Here is a 21,302-nt window from a genome sequence, read left to right as displayed (position 1 = left end):
TTCATATTTCTTATTTTCCTTTTTCCTAAAAATATTTGTATTACTTTTTAGAGAGAGGGAAAGAAGAGGGAGAGAGAAAAACACCAATCAGCTGCTTCCTGCACACCCCTTACCAGGCATTAAGCCCATTACCTGGGCATGTGCCCTGACCAGAAATTGAACCAGCAACATTTTGGTGTATGGGACGATGCCCAACCAACTGAGCCACCCTGGAGAGGGCTCTCTTTCCTTTTATTTCCCTATATTTTTGCTCTAACTCCTTCCTTCACTTCCTTTTTCCTTTTCATAATTTTTCCCTTCCTATTTTATACTGTTTTCCTTTCCCTATTTTTTTTTTTTCCAAAGCAGATTTGGAAACAATGCTTTTATTTTTTTGTTGCTGTTAATCCTCACCCAAGGATATTTTTCCACTGAATTTTAGAGTGGGAGGGGAAGAGACACAAAGAGAGAAACATCTATGTGAGAGAGACACATGCACTGGTTGCTTCCTGCACACACTCCTAAGGGCAGGAACTGACCCTGCAACTGAGGTATATGCCCTTGTCTGGAACCAAATCTGGGACCTTTCAGTCCACAGGCCATACTCTATCCACTGAGCCAAACTGGCTATGGTTTCTTTCCCTATTTTTTATTTGTATTTTTTTTCCCTTCCTATTCTTTCACATTCTCTTCTCTTCCTCCTTTTTTTTCTTGTATTTTATCTTTTCATTTATTATTCTTGCTCTCTATTCTCTTTCCTAATTCTGCTTTGTTTTGTGTCATTTGTGTTGTTGTTATTGGGTCTTTTGTATATCTTTGTTTTGTTTCTTTTGTTTGGTTCTGTCAGCAGCTGCACAACAGCTCACATGATGTGGTTGGGGACAGCCAGCCTGAGGGGAGATCCTCCCCCCCAAAAAGGCAACAACAATCAAGTGCTGCCCTAGGTAGTATGGCTCAGTGGATAGAGTGTCTGCCTGGGGACTGAAGGGTCCCAGATTCAACTTTGGTCAAGGGCACATGCCTGGAAAAATACAACCAAAAGACAAAACGAACATCATCCAGAACTACAGGAAGGCTGGCTGAGCGGAAATTCTACAACTAGAAGGAAAGAGAAAAGCACTCTGAGACTCAGAGGAGGTGCGGAAGTAAAGGGCAGAGGTACGGAGGCTTGGGAGGAAAGGGCTGGCAACTGAGGACACGGCTGTCGTTTTGAATTGGGAGGGAGTCACAAGACCCCGACTGCTCTGAACTCCAGTTCCCAGAAGTCTCTGGGGACCCAGACTCATATGGGGAGAAACTGGACTGTCTTGCCGCGGGCAGAACTCAGAACTCAGAACTCGAGGGCAGCTTTCTCTCAGAGGTGCTTGCAGTGATTACCGGGACACTGAGACTGAGGATCAGCCATAGCTGTTTGCTCTGCCCTGTTGATTCCCTGAGATCCTGCCCCACCCAAGCTGTGGCAGAGGCATTTGCATATGAATGCCATGGCTCTTTGCAATCTGAAAATTACCTAACAAACTGCAGCTGGGCCAGAGAGACCCAGAACTTCCAAGAGAAGGCCCAAGGCCCCACAGCAGCTTGCATTGCTTTACAGCTGGGCCTCATCTGGGCACCTCCAAACCCCAAATAAGGAAGGGGAATCTGCAGATCTCTTCGTAGCTCCTGCTGGGTAGCCTCAGGAAGAGGCTAAATTAGCACCTCCTTAGACATCCAAGAGCCAGTGTACCCAGTGGTCAGAGTGGGACCACACAGATTACAACTCCTCAGATCCATAAGGGACACACTCAGGGGGCAGACTCAGTAAGCACCAAAGCCCCACTGAAGCAAGTCTTGCCCCATAAGGGTGTCTTCAGCACAGAAGTTCTCCCACTGCAGACACACCTGATTCTCACAGCCAATTGGCCTGGAGGTCAATTCCTCCCAGTGATACCAACTACAATCAAGGCTTAACTACAACAAGACTGTGCACACAGCCCACAAAGGGGTGCACCAAGAGTGTCCACCTCAGGTAATTGGAGAGGCTGAGCCACTGGGCCCTATAGGACACCTAGTACACAAAGCCACTCAGGGAAGCATAAAAAATGTGGAGACAGAGAAACAGGTCGCAAATGACAGAAATGGAGGAAAGCAAACTACTGGATATAGAGTTCAAAACCACACTTATAAGGTTTTTCAAGAATTTTTTAGAAATCGCTGATAAACTTAATGAGACCCTCAAGAAATCTAGTGAGACCCTCGAGATATGAAAAAGGACCAACTAGAAATTAAGCATACACTGACTGAAATAAAGAATATTATACAGAGCTCCAACAGCAGACACGAGGATCCCAAGAATCAAGTCAAAGATTTGAAATACGAAGAAGCAAAAAATACCCAACTGGAAAAGAAAAAAGAATCCAAAAATATGAAGATAGTGTAAGGAGCCTCTGGGACAACTTCAAGCGCACCAACATCCAAATTATAGGGGTGCCAGAAGAAGAGAGAGGGCAAGATATTGAAAACCTATTTGAAGAAATAATGACAGAAAACTTCCCCTACCTGGTGAAAGAAATAGACTTACAAGTCCAGGAAGCACAGAGAACCCCAAACAAAAGGAATCCAAAGAGGACCACACCAAGACACATCATAATTAAAATGCCAAGAGCAAAAGACAAAGAGAGAATCTTAAAAGCAGCAAGAGAAAAACAGTCAGTTACCTACAAGGGAGTACCCATTTGACTGTCAGCTGATTTCTCAACAGAAACTATGTAGGCCAGAAGGGAGTGGCAAGAAATATTCAAAGTGATGAATACCAAGAACCTACAACCAAGATTACTTTATCCAGCAAAGCTATCATTCAGAATTGAAGGTCAGATAAAGAGCTTCACAGATAACAAAAAGCTAAAGGAGTTCATCACCACCAAACCAGTATTATATGAAATGCTGAAAGGTATTTTTTAAGAAGAGGAAGAAGAAAAAGGTAAAGATAAAAATTATGAACAGCAAATACATATCTATCAACAAGTGAATCTAAAAATCAAGTGAATAAAAAAATCTGATAACAGAGTAAACTGGTTAATATAATAGAACCAGGGGCATGGAAAGGGAGTGGACTGAAAATTCTTGGGGGGAAAAGGGTGTGGGGGTGGGGGAAGAGACTGGACAAAAATCGTACACCTATGGATGAGGACAGTGGGAGGGGTAAGGGCAGTGGGGTGGGAACTGGGTGGAGGAGAGCTATGGGAGGGAAAAAGAGGAACAACTGTAATAATCTTAACAATGAATATTTAATTAAAAAAAAAAAAAACGGGGCACATGCCTGGGTTGCAGCCTCGATCCCCAGTAGAGGGCATGCAGGAGGCAGCCAATCAATGATTCTCTCTCACCATTGATGTTTCTATTCTCCCTTCCTCTCTATAATCAATAAAAATATATTTTAAAATAAATAAGTAGATCCAATTACAACAGAAGAGCCCACATAATCCACACAATGGACAACCCTAGAGCACCCAGCTGAGGAGATCTGACACTGCACCACTGGGACACCTACTACATAAGGCCACCCCATGAAAACTAATAGTTATAGGGATGCTCAAGGAACTTGGTGAGAATTATAAGGAACTTAGTGGGAACTTAAACAACAATAGAAACCATGACCAAGAAACAGTCAGAAATGAAGAACACCATATATGATGTTTTTAGAAGGAATTAAAAGTAAATAGAATAAAGCAAAGTATCAAATCAGTGATTTGAAGACAAAGTTAGATAAAAACACCCAATTAGAGTGCAAAAAGGTGAAAGAATTAAAAAGGAGGAAGGTACTTTAAAGGAACTTTGGGACAACATGAAGCATAACAACTTCCACATCATAGGAGACCCAGAATGAGAAGAATGTGAGCAAGGAACAGAGAACCTGTTTAAAGAAATAATGAGAGAAAACTTAACCTAACCTGGTGAAGGGGAAAATTACACAAGTTCGGGAAGCACAGGGAGTCCCAGTAAAGATTAGACCAAAGAGATCCAAGACACAGAATTAAAATGAAAAACATTAAATACAGAGAAAGGATCTTAAAGGCAGCAAGAGAGACTCAGAAAGTTGCCTACAAGGGAGTTCCTACATTAGACCATCACCTTATTTCTCAATAGAAACACTTCAGGCCTAAGGAAATTGGAATGAAGTATTCAAAGTAATGCAAGCAAGGTCCTGAATCCACGACTATTCTCTCCAGCAAGGCTACCATTCAAAATTAAAGGCGAAATAAAGACCTCCCCGACAGAAAAAGACTAAAGGAGTACACTGTCACCAAAAAAGCATTACAAGAAATGTTACAGGGACTGCTATAAGAAGAAGAAATTCAGAGAGAGGAACATAGGCATAAAGAAAAAAAATGGCAATAAATAAGTACCTATCAATATAACCTTAAATGTAAATGGGTTAAATGCTCCAATGAAAAGACAAAGGGTAGCTGAATGAATAAGAAAACATGATCCATATATATATATACTGTCTACAAGAGACCCACCTCAGAACAAAAGACACACAGACTGAGTGAAGGGATGGAGAAAAATATTCCATGCAAATGAAAAGGAAAAAAAAGCTGGGGTAGCAATATTCATATTTGATCAAATAGACTTCAAAACAAAGCCCTTAGCCTGAGAGGTGTGGCGCAGTTGGCTAAGCATCATCCCATGCAACAGGACATTGCCAGTTCAATTCCCAGTCAAGGGCACATGCCGGAGTTGCAGGCTTGATCCCCTGAGGATGTGTGTAGGAGGCAGCTGACTGATGTTTTGCTCTAACATGGATGTTTCTCTAACTCTCTCCATCTATCTCCCTTGCTCTTTTTTTAAATATCAATAAATTACTCATTTTAAAAAATATATACATATAAAAATATATATATATATTTTATTTCAGAGAAGAAGGGAGAGGGAGAGATAGAAAGATTAATAATGAGAAAGAATCAGTGATCAGCTGTCTCCTGCACGTCCCCCATTGGGGATCGAGCCTGAAACCTGGGCATGCGCTCTGACTGGCAATTGAACCGTGACCTCCTGGTTCATACATCAACACTCAACCACTGAGTTATGCCAGCTGTGCAATAAACAAAGGCCATATCAAAAGACAAAGAAGGTCGCTACATAATACTAACGGGATCCATCCAACAAGAGAATATAACCCTTATAAACATATGCACCCAATATAAGAGCACCAAAATATATTTTAAAAAACTCTTTGTGGATTTTAATAGAGAGAGTGACAACAATATAGTCACAGTAGGGGACTTTAACACTACACCCACATCACTGGATACATCTTCCAGACAAAAAAATCAAAAAGGAAATAATATCTTACTAGGTTGGTATATTCAAACCCAAACTACAGACTGCTTGCTGCATTTTGGCTGCTGTTTTCAAAGTCACAGGTCTTTAAAAGTTTCAAATATTTATAAACTAGAGACCCGGTGCACAAAATTCGTGCATGGGCAGGGTGTGTGTCCCTCAGCCCGGCCTGCACCCTCTCCAATCTGGGACCCCTTGGGGATGTCCAACTGCCGGTGATCGGGCCTAAACCGGCAGTCGGGCATCCCTCTCACAAACTGGGACTGCTGGCTTGTAACTGCTCACCTGCCTGCCTAATTGCCCCTAACCGCTTCTGCCTGCCAGCCTGATCACCCCCTAACCGCTCCCCTGCTGGCCTGATTGATGCCTAACTGCTCCCCTGCTGGACCAACCGCCCCCAACTGCCCTCCCCTACTGACCTGGTCACCCCTAACTGCCCTCCCCTGCTGGCCTGATCACCTACAACTGCCCACCCCTGCTGGCCTGATCGCCCACGACAGCCCTCCCCTGCTGGCCTGATCGCCCACAACTGCCCTTCCCTGCTGGCCATCTTGTGGTGAACATCTTGTGGCAACCATCTTGTGACGACGTCGCACAACGCCACCTAGGCTTTTATTATATAGGATTTGCTCTTTTAGTGCATCTTGAGGATTCAAGAATAAGACATAATTGGGGTAAAAATACCAGAGAAATACATCTTTAAAGCTGTACGTTCTCCATTGTAGGTTAAGAATACAATTAAAAGAAGTCTTCCTTCCTTCCTTCCTTCCTTCCTTCCTTCCTTCCTTCCTTCCTTCCTTCCTTCCTCCTTCCTTCCTTCCTTTCTTTGTTAATCCTCATTTGAGGATATTTTTCCACTGATTTTTAGGGAGAGTGGAAGAGAGAGGGAAAGACAGAGAGAAACATTAATGTGAAAGAAACACATCAACTGGTTGCCTCCTGCACAAGCCCTGCCTGACCAGGGCCTGGGCTGGGGAGGAGCCTGCAACCAAGATACGTGCCCTTGACCAGAATTAAACCTGGGATCCTTTGGTCCACAGGCCAATGCTCTATCCACTGAGCCAAACCAGCTAGGGCAAGAAGTAGATTTCTTAAACAAATGAGGTACAATTACCTAAAAGATAATTAAAAAAAAAAAGTATACTGCATAACTTGGACAAAAAGCAGCTGATCTAAGGTCAGAATGGTCACCCACCTGTGGATTCTTCAATTTAGTAATAACTTTCCAAGCTTCATTGAGAATCTGAAGTCGATCACCCTCAGGAGGATCAGCCAAGGCCAAGTTTAACCCCAGTGAGCGAAAAAGAAGATGCTAAGAAAAACACACAATCATTATGTTACTGGAAATTTTAAATCAGAACAATTTCAGGCTGTCACACTGAGCTCATCATATATCCCATGACCCTTTCTGAATCCTACTACAGACGTCACAAGGTAGATGGAGAAGGGCAAGTAAGGAGCCAGGCTTGTACAGTCTAACTGTGGGCCTGATGTCCTGCTGGATGAGGCTTTTCATAAATAATGAGTAAAGACATATTTTTAGAGACATAAGACCAAAGTATTTTCTAAAAGCTTCACAGTGAGCTAATTCCACAGATTTAGGGCTCTCAAGGAGACCCGACGCTCGGCAATTACACATCTAACAATCCTGGTCTCCACTCATGGTCCAGCATGTTCTTCAGACAGAGCCTCCCTTCATTTCCTGATGGCTAAGCTGCCCTGACCCCAGACTTTCCTCTCAGGGTACTGGGGCAACCGTGCTGCCCGTCCTCCATCTGAGCAGAAGCCAGGCCGTACCTTGGGGAAGCCGGCCTCACTGCACTCCTTGATCATGCCGATGAAATCGAGGGATCTGGTGGCGATGAACTCGGCCCGGAAAGCAGACATCACAGAATTCAACAGCAAGGCACTGCAAGACATGCATGCCCAATCACAGAGCCCCCGGAAGAAAGCCACTTTAATTTTAGGGCATATGTGCCGGAAGGATGACTGACATCCCTTTCTTTAAGGTTTGAAGACAACCACATTAGAGTTAGAAGGCAACCTCCAGCAAGCATGTCAAACTCGTGGCCAGTGGGCCACATGCCTCGAGTTTGACATGCTTACGAGACTACCACAGTGTCTGTGCATGCTGGGAATTTGATCGACATTAAACTGACTGGATGGATGGATGGGTGGGTGGGTGAGTGGGTGGCTGGAAGGACAGGTAAATAAGCAAGCAATCAAATCCACTGAAACAGAAGTACACTAAGGCTTCAATAGACTGGTGCACTAATAAAACAAAACATTAAGTAACAATATTGATCCATGTTGTAAATCTATATCCATTCACATCTCTTATAAAAATCCCTGTCTGGGACCTAGGGACACAGTGACTTAGAGACATCTACCACCAAAAGGAGGGACAGGAATATGAGTTCATCCTGAGCCTACCAATTATCACAGCCCCGGGAGGAAAGGACTATTATTAAACCCATTTTACAGATAAGGAGACACTGTCACAGAGAGGTCAAGTAAGTAACCCAAGCTCACAAAGCTAGGAGAGAGTGGAGTCCGGCATCTGAAGCCTGACCTCCACGCTGTCCTACCCATCTTGTGGCTCTCTTGCCCACATAAGCATGCCAAGCTCAAAAAAAGCAACCAACTCCATTTCCAACTCATGCCTTATGAATTTTAAAATACTTACTTATTTCCTAGTTTCTTGCATCGCTCCATCATCTCGGTTAGCAGATTCTAAAAAAAAAAAAAAAATTAAAACAATGAAAATCATCACGTAGGAGAACCTAAATCAACACTTCTCACAAGAGATTTCCAAAGTAGTACTCTACGTGAGCCTCCTGTCCATTCTCCAATGCTCCCTGCCCAGCAGGGATGAGGAGCGGGAGAGAAAGTACGCCCTGTGGCATTTCCCGTGGGTGCAAATACAGTCTTTCCAATTACCAACAGTTAGACCTTGGGTCAGTCAGCTGACTTCATTAGGCCTGAGCTTCCTCAGGCAGACAATACAGGTGCTACTGCAGGAGGTGAGGGAGGTATTGAGGGGCATATAGGACTATGACTCCCCACTGTCCTCCCCGCTCATGTAGTGCCAGTGGATTCTCAGTAAAACAACAAACACAGCCAGTGCTGGGTGCCCACATGTCACAGCTAGGGGCATTAGCACCTGTGCTCTCACCACTTGTGACCACTCAGAGGCAAAATCCTATTTTCCCATTTCACAGATGTGAAAGCGAGTGCTGGTCCAGGGGACACAGCTAGTTGTGCAGGCTGGAGGTGACTCAGCCATCTTTCATCAAAGGCCATGCTCTTCACATTTCCTCTCCACGAATTTTGAAGCATATTTTTTGCCCCAAATGAAAATTAATGCTTTACTCATTGGTGTACTGTCAATAGCTCTAGAGCAGTGGTTCTCAACCTTGGCTGCACATTAGAATCACCTGGGAATCTTTTTAAAATCCTGATTTCTGGGCCTCATCCTCCGGAAATTCTGTTTCTTTGTTACTAATGTTTTGGCCCCACCCCATAACAAAGAAACAGAATTTCTGGAGGATGAGGCCCAGAAATCAGGATTTTAAAAAGATTCCCAGGTGATTCTAATGTGCAGCCAAGGTTGAGAACCACTGCTCTAGAGCTATCTTAACACATTGCGTACCGCATAGAAATCTCTAAGACATACGCCAGGGACCGCACGTTTTTGGGCAAACTGCACGTTATTTAAATCATCATAATGCACTTTAGGTGTTGTTTTTCAATAATTATAACATTTTTATTTACAAAAACAATTAAACAATTAAAGTTCCTAGTACTTTTTTAACGTATGGTACTGCGTAAAACATTTTCCTCTATGAAGAGGGACCAAACAAAATTTACCTAAGTATCTAGATTCGCTCCTTTTTCCATGGGCGTGAAAAACAAAAACACTCGTGAGTGGTCCTTAACAGATGGCGCGCGAAATACGAGAAAACTCCTGAGCGGTACGAAATGTGTTAAGACAATTACATATCTTTAAAAGAGCTCCCGTTTTTAAAAAAAATCCTGGAAGAATTATTCGTCAGGTAGTGATTTGGGAAGGTTTTAAAAATCATCACGTTGGAGAACCTAAAGCAACACTTATCGCCAAGAGATTTCCAGACAAGGTCACCCCAAGGACAAGAGCACTACTGACAGGGGCACCCACCATGCACAGGTGCTGGGCTAAGCACCTCACATACCTTTCCCATTTCCTCTTCACAGCAGCCTTGGGCCTAGGCGCATGTGAACTACCCCCACCTTCACAGCCAAGCAAGCCAGAGCTGAGAACGGTCAAGCAACTCTCTAGTTGGTGGCGGAAATGAGACTTGTATTTAAGTCTAGCCCCAAAGTCCAAAAATGAAACAAGTCTTCTTCAGTGCAATTGCCACCCTTTCCATGTGTCCCTCTAGGTTGCCAGAATAATTAAGGTAACAGCTGACTGTGGAGGAACTGTTGATATCACCACCCCTAAAACCTTGATTTTATTCATATTTCTGTCTCTCCCAACAAAAATCAGGCTGGGTCCAATTAGGGAATAAATTATGACACCCCATTTATATGTAGAAGCCCTAGCTCCAAATGTGACGGTGTGTGGAGATCAAGTTTTTAAGGAGGTAACTAATATCAGAAGGTATAAAGGCGGGGTCCTAATCCAATAGAAGAAGAGGAAGGGACCAGGAAGGCACATGAACAGAGAAGACCCTGTGAGGATGCGGTGAGAAGGCAGAGGGCTGTAAGCCAAGGAGAAAAGCCTCACCAGAAACCAACCCTGCTGGGCCCTCGCTACTGGACTTTTAGCCTTCAGAACTGTGAGAAAATAAGTTTCTGCTGCTGAAGCCTCCCAGTCTGTACAGCAGCCCGCTGTGGTCAAGGGCTGGCTTTGAGCGGAGGTGGAGGCTTTGAGCGGTGATCAGGCCATGAGGCTGGAGCCCTCCTGAGTAGGATTAGTGCCCTTATAAACGTGACCCAAGGAAGCTCCTTTGTCCCCTCTGCCAGGTGGGATGCAGGGACAACCAGGATGTGGACCCTCCTCAGACACTTTCAGCCTCTTGACCATGGATTTCCCAGCCTCCAGAACTGAGAAAACAGCATGTGTTGTGTATAGCCCACTCAACCTGTGCTACTTCGTGACTGCAGCCTGAACAGACTAGGCCAACTGATACAGGCCAAACCAGTCACGGTGGTCTCATTCCCCACCAGTGGTAGGTTCCAAGGAAAGATTTCCTTGGTCTTAAACAGAAAACCAAGAAACTGGAGACTCCCATTTCTCTGCCTCTGGATGCAGCCATGTCTGGACATGATACGGCTACTCTGCTATCTGGAGACAGCAGAGCTGAGAGATGGACAGACCTGGCTGGCCCAAAGCCTACACCTGCTATTCAAGAGAACGCATGGGTTGTTGTTTTTTGTAGGGCCAGGTGGGCGTCTGTTCCTTGCAGCAAGAAGCACTTCAGCAGAGGGTAAAATAGGTGATACCACAAATGGCCTCCCTAGCCCACTCGCAGAACATTTACATTTGAAAAGTCATTTTGGAAGCTCAGTATCAAAGTGGTTTTGTGCAAGGCAGAGGAGACAGTGTGTAATTATCAGTGATATCCCAGTCCACACAAACAACTACTCACTGAGCAACATCAATGGGCCAGCCACTATCCTAGGCACTGGGGACAGGGCAGTGACGAAGTCAGTCAGACAGAAACCCTTGGTCTGTGTGGCGTATTCTCTCAAACACATGTGCACGTGGTGCGTGTGCAGCATATGGATAAAATATCTGGCCATCAAGACAAAACAAATGCTTACAGTGTTCTCTTTTTATAAGACATGAACAAATTAAAAATGCATCCAAGAATATAACTTTAAAGAAACAAAGGCTCTGTTGTCATAGAGGAATATTCATAAGTGTCCAGGGAGCCAGCTGTTATGGAGCTCAGGCGGGTCTGCTAGAGGTTAATTTTTTGGTATCTGAAAGTAACAGGATTGATTATCTTTGGCAAGAATAAGGCATACAACAGTTCAAACCAGACAGATCAAAACAAGCTTGTTGGCTGAATAAAACCATTGAAAAACTTGCAAATCAGCACCCTAGTCTGCAGACACACAGCAGAGCCAGAAGATTCATTAGGCCCCTACATTTTCTTTATCTACATGTTTAATTTATAAAAATTATAAAAATAAGAAATGCTTATGGTCAAAAGTTCAAACAGTCCTGCTGTGCAACAGGTACAAAGCGAATTCCTGCCTCTCAATTCCTACTTCCCAAGACTCCCCAGTGCTGACACTGTGGTGTTCACCTTTCTAAATCTTTGTGCCCTGGGAATATGTCGCTTTTGTTGTAAAACCACAAGGTTTGACATTGTTGTTGCTGTTTTACAAATGTGAATCGTCTTACACATATTGGGCTGCAACTTGCCTTTTTTACTCAAGAATCTAGCATGGGCCTTGCTCCTCCCACATTAGTATACACAAATCTATCTCGTTATATTTAACTAGAGGCCAGGTGCATGCAATTCATGCACACAGGGGGAAGGGGGGTCCCTCAGCCCGGCCTGCACCCTCTTCAATCTGGGACCCCTCTGGGGACGTCTGAATGCCGGTTTAGGATCGGGCCTAAACCTGCAATCAGACATCCCTCTCACAATCCAGGACCAATGGCTCCTAACCACTTGCCTGACTGCCTGCCTGCCTGATTGCCCTTAAACACTTTTGCCTGCCGGCCTGATCACCCCCTAACTGCTCCCCTGCAGGCCTGATTGCCCCCAACTGCCCTCCCCTGCTGGCCTGATAGCCCACAACTGCCCTCCCCTGCTGGCCTGATTGCCCACAACTGCCCTCCCCTGTCGCGACCCGCCTCCTCCGCGTGAGGCAGCCATCTTGTGATGGCCATCTTGTGACGATGTGGGGGCGTGATGCCACCTAGGCTATTATTAGTATAGATGCCTGAGGAAGCCATAACATAAATATAACACTGCTATTCAAGTTGCCCCTAATGGATGGATTTTTTTTAGTTTTTTATTCTGGACCATTTACAGACTCATAAGAAATTGCAAAAATAGCAGAAAGGTCCTGGGTATTCATTATCCAGCTTTCCCCATAGGCTACATCTCCCGTGAATATAGTGTACTATTTAAGCCAGGACACTGACACTGCTGTAATAAGTTAATTAGACTGTTTCACCAGGGTTTTCATGCACTCTTGGGAGGAAGGCGTTGTCTTTGTGACATTTCATTCACATGGATTTGTAGAATCACCATTATATTGCAGATTTTAAGTATTTTTAAAGATTGTTTGCAGATGAGAGTTATATACCCACTTCAAAAGCAGAGGTAAGAGAAGTAAGTCAGGGCAGCACTGCACTTCTACTTTCTACATCAAAACTAACACATAAGCAGTCCAGACTACTCACAAATGTGTGCTCTGCTTTTACTAAATAAATTTCCAAACCCCATGTTTATAAATACTGCTTCATGTAAAAGAGAATTAACAAATATGCACATTACCTTTTTGTTTTTATTTTTCTAACTGAAGCAGAAATGTAATGGGGGGAAAATCAAGAACTAATCTTAACAGCTAATGCCCATTACCCCAATTCAGAGTTAATATAGCTCAGGTCTCAAAAAAATAAATTACTTCAATGTGAATAAAATGAAATTATATACCCTAGGCATTAAAATGAGAAATTTTTAATTTTTCATGTTATTCTCTTTCTCTGGAGATTTTTTTCCTAATTTGAAAGAATGAAAAGAACACACTTGTGGGACATTCAGTGAGGATGGCTAAGCAGGAAGCTCTATGCCCAGCTCCTCGCACAACCACACAAAATTCCAACTAAATTATATAACAACCATCACTGAGAAGCATCTGAAGACCAGCTGGACAGAACTCCTATGACTAAGGATACACAGAAGAAGCCACAGAGAGATTAGGAGGAAGGGTGGAGCCGTGGGAAGGGCAGAGCCCACAGCCCAGGGAGATGGTTAAGAGTAGGGGTAGCTCAGATAACCTGGGGGGGCTGTGCCACCGGGCCCCACAGGACACCTTCTACATAAGGCCACTCTACCAAGACCTGGAGACATAAAAAACCCTATCTAACACAGGGAGGCAGCGAAAATGAGGAGACAAAGAAATACATCTCAAATGAAAGAATAAGACAAAAATCTAGAAAAAGAACAAAATAGAGATAAACAATCTACCACATACAGAGTTCAAACCCTGGTTATAAAGATGCTAATGAACTTTCGGGAAGAACAGATGAACTCAGTGAGAACTTCAGAGATAGAAATCATACAAAAGAAAATAGAAACCATGAAAAAGAACCAGTCAAAAATGAAGATGACAATAACTGAAATGAAGAATGCACTAGAGGTAATCAATAACAAATTAAATGAAGCAAAGGATCAAATCAGTGACCTGAAAGATACGACAGTGGAAAACACCCAATTGGAACAGCAAAAAATTAAAATAAAATAAAATAAAAACAAGAACAGTTTAAGGGACTTCTTAGACAACATCAAAAATCCCAACATTCATATGAGAAGAGGAGAAGAGTACCCAAAGGAGAAGAGTGAGCAAGGGATTGAAAACTTATTTGAAGAAATAATGACTAAAAACTCCTCTAAACCTGGGAAAAGAAATAAACATATATATCTAGGAAGCACAGAGTCCCAAAGATGAATCCAAAGAGGCCCAGAACAAAATACAGCATAATTAAAATGCCAAAGGTAAAAGACAAAGAGAGAATCTTTAAAGAGGCAAGAGAAAAGCAGTTAGTTACCTACAAGGCAGCTACCATGAGACTGTCAACAGAAACCTTGCAGGCCAGAAGAGAATGGCAAGAAATACTCAAAGTAATGAAAAGCACAGACCTATAATCAAGACTACTCTACCCGGCAAAGCTATCATCTAGAATTGAAGGACAAGAAAAAGCTAATAGAGTTCACCACTAATCCAGAATTGTAAGATATGTTAAAAACATTTCTTTAAGTAGAAAAGAATAGATAAAAAATATGAGTAAAAATATATAAGCCCAGCTGGTGTGGTTCAGTTTGTTGAGCATGATGACCATGTACCAGGAGGTTGTTGGTTCGATACCCGGTCAGGGCACATGCCTGGGTTGCAGGCTCAATCGATGTTTCTCTCTCATTGATGTTTTTATCTCTCTCTCCCCCTCCCTTCCTCTCTCTGAAATCAATAAAAACATATTTTAAAATATATTTTATATTTAACATATGTTTTATGAAAAAATTTTATATATATGAAAAAATTCTCACTGACAAAGACACAGTAAAAGCAGTGGATCAATCAACCATAAAGCTAGTACAAGGCTAAAAGACAAAAGTAGGAAGGTCATGTGTAATCACAATAAATTAAGGAACACACACACTAAAAATGTAAAAAAAAATTATTAAAACATAAACATGAGACTCACTTCATATCAATAGACAGAATGAAAGTAAAGGGGTGGAAAAGATATTTCACTGAAATAAAAATCTTGAAAAAGGTAGGGTAGCAATACTTCTATCTGACAAACTAGACTTAAAACAAAGGCTGTAACAAGAGACAAAGAAGGGCATCTCACAATGATAAAGGGATCAATCCCAGAAGAGGATATAATTCTTATAAACATCTACACATCCACCGTAGGAGCACTAGTTATATAAAGGGAGACATCCACAGTAATACAGTCACAGAGAGGACTTTAGCATTCCTTTGACATCAATGGATAGATCATACAGATAGAAAATCAACAAGGAAACAGTGGCCTTAAATGACACTTTACAGCGGATGAACTTAATTGATACTGACAGAACATTTTATCCCTAAGTATATACATTCAAGTCTACAGAAACATTTTCAAGGACAGACCACATGTCAGGCCACAAAACAAGTATCAGTTAATTTAATAAAACTGAAATCATTTCAAGCATCTTCTTTGATCACAGTAGTATGAAACTAGAAATCAATTACAAAAAGAAAACTGGAAAACACACAAACACATGGAGGCTAAATAAGATGTTACTAAACAATGAACGGGTTAACAAGGAGATCACAGAGGATATCAAAAGATACCCTGAGTCACATGTAAATGAAAACACAACAGCCCCAAATCTATGAGACACAGACAAAGCAATTCTAGGAGAATAATTCATAGTGATACTGGCCTACTTCAAGAAACAAGAAAAATCCCAAATAAACTCTCTAACCTTACATGTAAAGGAACCAGAAAAGGAAAAACAAACAAAGCCCAAAGTGAGTAGAAGGGAAAATATCAAGATCAGAGTGAAAATCAATGATCTGGAGTCTAAAGAAAATAACAGAAAAGATCAATAAAACCAAGAGCTGGTTCTCTGAAAAAATAAACAAGACTGACAAACCTTTAGCCAGAATCATCAAGAAGAAAAGAAGAGGACCCAAATAAATAAAATCAGAAATGAAAGAGAGGTGACAAATGAATATCAAAGGAATATCAGGAAATACTATGAATATATGTCAACCAATCAGACAACCTGGAAGAAATAGATAAATTACTAGAAACATGCAATCTTCTAAGACTGAATCAAGAAGAAATAGAATACCTGAACAGACTGGTAAGAACAAACAAAATTGAAGCAGTAATAAAAAAAAAAACCTCTCAACAAAGAAGTCCTGGACCTGATGGCTTCATAGGTGAATTTAACCAAACGTTCAAAGAATTCATACCTATTGGTATCTAACTATTTCAAAAATTTAAAGAGAAAGGAAGACTCCCAAACATACTTTACAAGGCCAGCATTACCCTGATAACAAACCAGCTAAAGACATTACAAAAAAAGAAAATTATTGGCCAATGTTCCTGACGAACATAGATGCAGAAACCCTCAACAAAATATTAGCAAGTCAAATTCATAAAATACATTAAAAAGATCATATGCCATGACCAAGTGGGGCTTACCACAAAGATGCAAGGCAGTATAATATTCACAAATCAATGAATGTCATACATCACATAAACAAAATGAAGGACAATAGATGCAGAAAAAACATTTGACAAAATCCAGCACCCATTTGTAATAAAAACTCTCAGCACAGTAGGAACCAGAGGAAACATGCCTCAACATAACAAAGGGTACTATAACAAACCACAATCCACATCCAACTCAAGAATCAAAGCTAAAAACACTTTCCTTAAGATCAAGAACAAGACAAGGATGCCCACTTCCACAACTTTTATTAAACATGTGTAGAATGTGCCGTAAATGGGAAGCATAATCCTATTTAACTTACTCTAATTTTAATTGTAAGAGGAAGAGAAGTCTGTCCTCAAACAACAGGAAAGCCTTTTTAAATCACTCTGATGTTTGGGGGGAAGGTATTTTGTATTTCAATTTCAATGTGAAATTGTGGATGTCAGATATCATAACTGAAAGCATCGCTCCTTCCTCTCATCTACATGGCTCTCCTTTCTACTGGGTTTCCCTGGTCTGTCTTGTATATAACCAAATACTGCAGCCAAACTTGACCACCCCCAACTTTGGAGGCGGGACCTGGTAAGACACACACAGCTCTAACTTCTCTGCGGACACACCCCAAACACTGTCACCAAGTTTCTAGGCATCATACCATCACACACATTTTCCATACCGCCCTCTACACTGACATCCATTCTTCTGCGTTTTGAAATGATTAAATTTTTTATAAGACACCTCACATTCCTTATTTAAGTGCCTCAAGAATCAAAGTTTATCAATATAAAATAAAAGAACACCCTATGACATGAGCATTTTCTTTTCTTTTTTTTAATTGTTTTATTGCTTAAAGTACTAAAAGGGTATTACATATGTCTCCTTTTTTCCCCCGCCCTTGACAATCTCCTGGCCTCCCCCAACCCCGTTTCTTATATCTATTGGTTATGCTTATATGCATGCATATAAGTCCTTCGGTTGAATTCTGACCCCCCGCTTCTGCCCCCCTACTATCCCCGGCCTTCCCGCTGCAGTTTAACAATCTGTTTGAGGCAGCTCTGCCTCTGTATCTATTTTTGTTCATAAGTTTATAATGGTCTTTATTATCCATGAATGAGTGAGAACATGTGGCATTTTTCCTTCATTGACTGGCTTTTTCACTTAGCATAATGCTCTCCAGTTGCATCCATGCCGTTGCAAATGGTAAGAGTTCCTTCTTTTTTACAGCAGCATAGTATTCCATCAAGTAGATGTACCACAGTTTTCTAATCCATTCATCTACTGATGGGCACTTAGGCTGTTTTCAGAGCTTAGCGATGGTAAATTATGCTGCTATGAACATATGGGTGCATATATCCTTTCTGATTGGTGTTTCTGGTTTCTTGGGATATATTCCTAGAAGTGGGATCACAGGGTCAAATGGGAGTTCCATTTTCAGTTCTTTAAGGAAACTCCATACTGTCTTCCATAGTGGCTGCACCAGTCTGCATTCCCACCAGCAGTGCACGAGTGTTCCTTTTTCTCCACATCCTCTCCAGCATTTGTCATTTGTAGATTTGTTGATGATAGCCAGTCTGACAGGTGAGAGATGGTACCTCATTGTTGTTTTGATTTGCATCTCTCAGATGATTAGTGACTTTGAGCATGTTTTCATATGTCTCTTGGCTTTCTGAATGTCCTCTTTTGAAAGGTGTCTATTTAGGTCCTTTGCCCATTTTTTGATTGGATTATCTTCCTTTTGTTAAGCTGTATGAGTTCCCTATAAATGTTGGAGATTAGGCCCTTATCAGATATGACATTGGCAAATATGTTTTCCCACGCAGTGGGCTTTCTTGTTGTTTTGTTGATGGTTTCTTTTGCTGTGCAGAAGCTTTTTATTTTGATGTAGTCCCATTTGTTCATTTTCTCTTTAGTTTCAAGTGCCCTAGGAGCTGTATCAGTGAAGAAATTGCTTCGGCATATGTCTGAGATTTTGTTGCCTTTGGATTTTTCTAGAATTTTTATGGTTTCCCGTTGTACATTTAAGTTGTTTATCCATTTTGAGTTTATTTTTGTGTATGGTGTGAGTTGGTGGTCTAGTTTCATTTTCTTGCATGTATCTGTCCAACTTTCCCAACAGCATTTATTGAAGAGACTATCTTGACTCCACTGTATGTTCTTGCCTCCTTTGTCAAATATTAATTGAGCATGTCGGTTTGGGTCGATTTCTGGGCTCTCTATTCTATTCCATTGATCTATATGTCTGTTCTCGTGCCAGTACCAGGCAATTTTGAGAACAGTGGCTTTGTAATACAGCTTGATATCTGGTATTGAGATCCCACCTACTTTGTTCTTTCTCAGGATCACTGCATCTATTCGGAGGTCTTTTTTTTATTCCAGATGAATTTTTGGAGAGTTCGTTCTAGGTCTGTGAAATATGCCATTGGTATTTTAATGGGAAGTGCATTGAATTTATAGATTCCTTTGGGTAGTATGGACATTTTAATGATGTTGATTCTACCAATCCATGAACATGGTATGTTCTTCCATCTGTTTATGTCTTCCTCTATCTTTTTTTCAACATCGTGCAGTTTTCTGAGTACAGGTCTTCTACCTCTTTAGTTAAGTTTATTCCTAGGTAGGTTAATATTTTTGGTGCGATGGTAAATGGGATTGTTTTTTTAGTCTCTCTTTCGGAAAGTTCACTATTCGTATATAGAAGTGCCATAGATTTATTGGGGTTAATTTTGTATCCTGCTACATTGCCGAATTCATGTATTAAGTCTAGTAGTTTTTTGATGGAGTCTTTAGGATTTTGTATGTATAATATCATGTCGTCTGCAAATAAGGACAGTTTTACTTCTTCTTTTCCAATTTGGATGCCTTTTACTTCTTCTTCGTGTCTAATTGCAATGGCTAATACTTCCAGTATTATATCGAACAGGAGTGGTGAGCGTGGGCATCCCTGTCTTGTTCCTGTTCTTAGGGGAAATGGTGTTAGTTTTTGTCTATTGAGTATGATGTTGGCAGTGGGCTTGTCATATATGGCTTTTACTATGTTGAGGTATGATCCTTCTATTCCCACCCTTGCTGAGAGTTTTTATCAAAAATGGGTGTTGGATTTTGTCAAATGCTTTTTCTGCATCAATTGATAAGACCATGTGGTTTTTTTCTTTCAATTTGTTTATATGATGTATCACGTTTATTGATTTGTGGATACTGTACCATCCTTGCATCCCTGGGATAAATCCTACTTGGTCATGGTGTATGATCTTTCTGATGTACTGCTGGGTCCGATTTGCTAAGATTTTGTTGAGGATTTTGGCATCTATGTTCATGAGGGATATTGGCCTGTAATTCTCTTTCATTGTGTTGTCTTTACCTGGTTTTGGTATTAGGGTGCTGCTGGCTTCATAGAATGAGCTTGGAAGCGTTCCTTCCTCTTAGATTTTTTTGTAGTAGTCTGAGGAGGATAGGTTTTAGTTCTTCCTTGAATGTTTGGTAAAACTCCCCTGTGAAGCCGTCTGGTCCTGAGCTTTTGTTTGATGGAAGCTTTTTGATGACTGCTTCAATTTCTTCCATAGTTATTGGCCTATTGAGATTTTTAGATTCTTCCTGATTGAGTTTTGGAATGTTGTATTTTTCTAGGAATTTGTCCATTTCCTCCAGGTTGTCTAGTTTTTTGGAGTAGAGTTGTCCATAGCATTTTTTAACAATCATTTGTATTTCGGTAGGGTCTGTTGTTATTTCGCCTCTATCATTTCTGATTTTGTTTATTTGGGTCCTCTCTCTTTGATTCTTGGTGAGCCTGGCTAGAGTTTCGTCAATCTTGTTTATCCTTTCAAAGAACCAGCGCATGGTTTCATTGATTTTCTGTATTGTTTTTGTTGTTGTTGTTGTTCTCTATGTCATTTATTTCTGCTCTAATCTTTATTATCTCCTTCCCTCTGCTCACTCTGGGGTTTTCTTGTTGCTCTTTCTAATTCTTTGAGATGTAGAGTTAGATGACTTACTACCATTTTTTCTTGTTTTTTAGATAGGCCTGTAGAGCTATAAACTTCCCTCTCAGGACTGCCTTCATTGTGTCCCAAATGTTTTGGATTGTTGTGTTTTCATTGTCATTAGTTTCCAGGATGTTTTTAATTTCTTCTTTGATCTCATTGGTAACCCAATCAATATTTCATAACATGCTATTCAGCTTCCAAGTGTTTGAGTATTTTGGGTTGTTTTTATTGTAGTTTATTTCTAATATTATGCCATTGTGATCTGAGAAGATGCTTGGTATGATTTCAATCTTCTTGAATTTGGGAAGACTTTGTTTGTGACCCAACGTGTGGTGTATTTTTGAATATGTCTTATGAGCACTTGAGTAGAATGTATATTCCATGGCTTTGGGGTGAAGTGTTCTGAAGATGTCAATTAAGTCCATCTGATCTAGTGAGTCATTTAGGATTGCTGTTTCTTTGCTGATTGTTTGTCTAGAGGACTTATCCAGTGATGTCAGTGGTGTATTAAAGTCCCCTACTATGATTGTATTGTTGTCGATCTCTCCTTTGATATCTTCCAGGAGTTTTTTTTATGAATTTGGGTGCTCCTGCATTGGGTGCATATATGTTTACCAGAGTTACATCTTCTTGTTGTATTGATCCCTTTAGTATTATGAAGTGGCCTTCCGTATCTCTTGTTATGGCCTTCACTTTGAGGTCTATTTTGTCCGATATAAGTATTGCTACCCCAGCTTTCTTTTCCTTTCCATTTGCCTGAAAGATATTTTTCCATCCCTTCACTTTCAGTCTGTGTGAGTCCCTTCTAATGAGGTGGGTCTCTTGTAGACAGCAAATGTATGGGTCATGTTTTTTTGTCCATTCAGCCACTCAATGTCTTTTGGTTGGAGCATTAATCCGTTTACGTTTAAAGTTATTATTGATGATTATAATGGGGGGAGGAAAATGGCAGAGGTATAAACGGACGGGTCCTGTGCCTTGTCCTGGAGCAGATAAGGGTAAGCAGCTGAAACGGGTAACATACAGCCCGAATAGGCAGAGGATATTCAGCTGAGACAGTCTGCAGCTGGAA

At 41.2% G+C, this 21,302-nt stretch overlaps 1 protein-coding gene across 3 annotated transcripts in view; it reads right to left on the bottom strand.

The window, feature by feature from the left end:
- The window catches only part of VPS35L (VPS35 endosomal protein sorting factor like), a 160,623-nt gene that overhangs the window by 42,165 nt on the left and 97,156 nt on the right, over nt 1-21,302 (bottom strand). For all 3 annotated transcript variants that reach the window (XM_059691973.1, XM_059691974.1, XM_059691975.1), the window contains 3 exons: nt 7,988-8,034; nt 7,099-7,210; nt 6,497-6,613 (listed from right to left, as the gene is read on the bottom strand). In XM_059691973.1, the coding sequence (XP_059547956.1) occupies nt 6,497-6,613; nt 7,099-7,210; nt 7,988-8,034 (276 nt within the window). The remainder of the gene's footprint in view (nt 1-6,496; nt 6,614-7,098; nt 7,211-7,987; nt 8,035-21,302) is intronic.

Source organism: Myotis daubentonii, chromosome 4, assembly GCF_963259705.1.
Source record: "Myotis daubentonii chromosome 4, mMyoDau2.1, whole genome shotgun sequence".
NCBI lineage: Eukaryota > Metazoa > Chordata > Mammalia > Chiroptera > Vespertilionidae > Myotis > Myotis daubentonii.
The sequence above is the reverse complement of the archived record's forward strand: the minus strand, read 5'-3'. Positions and strand labels throughout refer to the sequence as shown.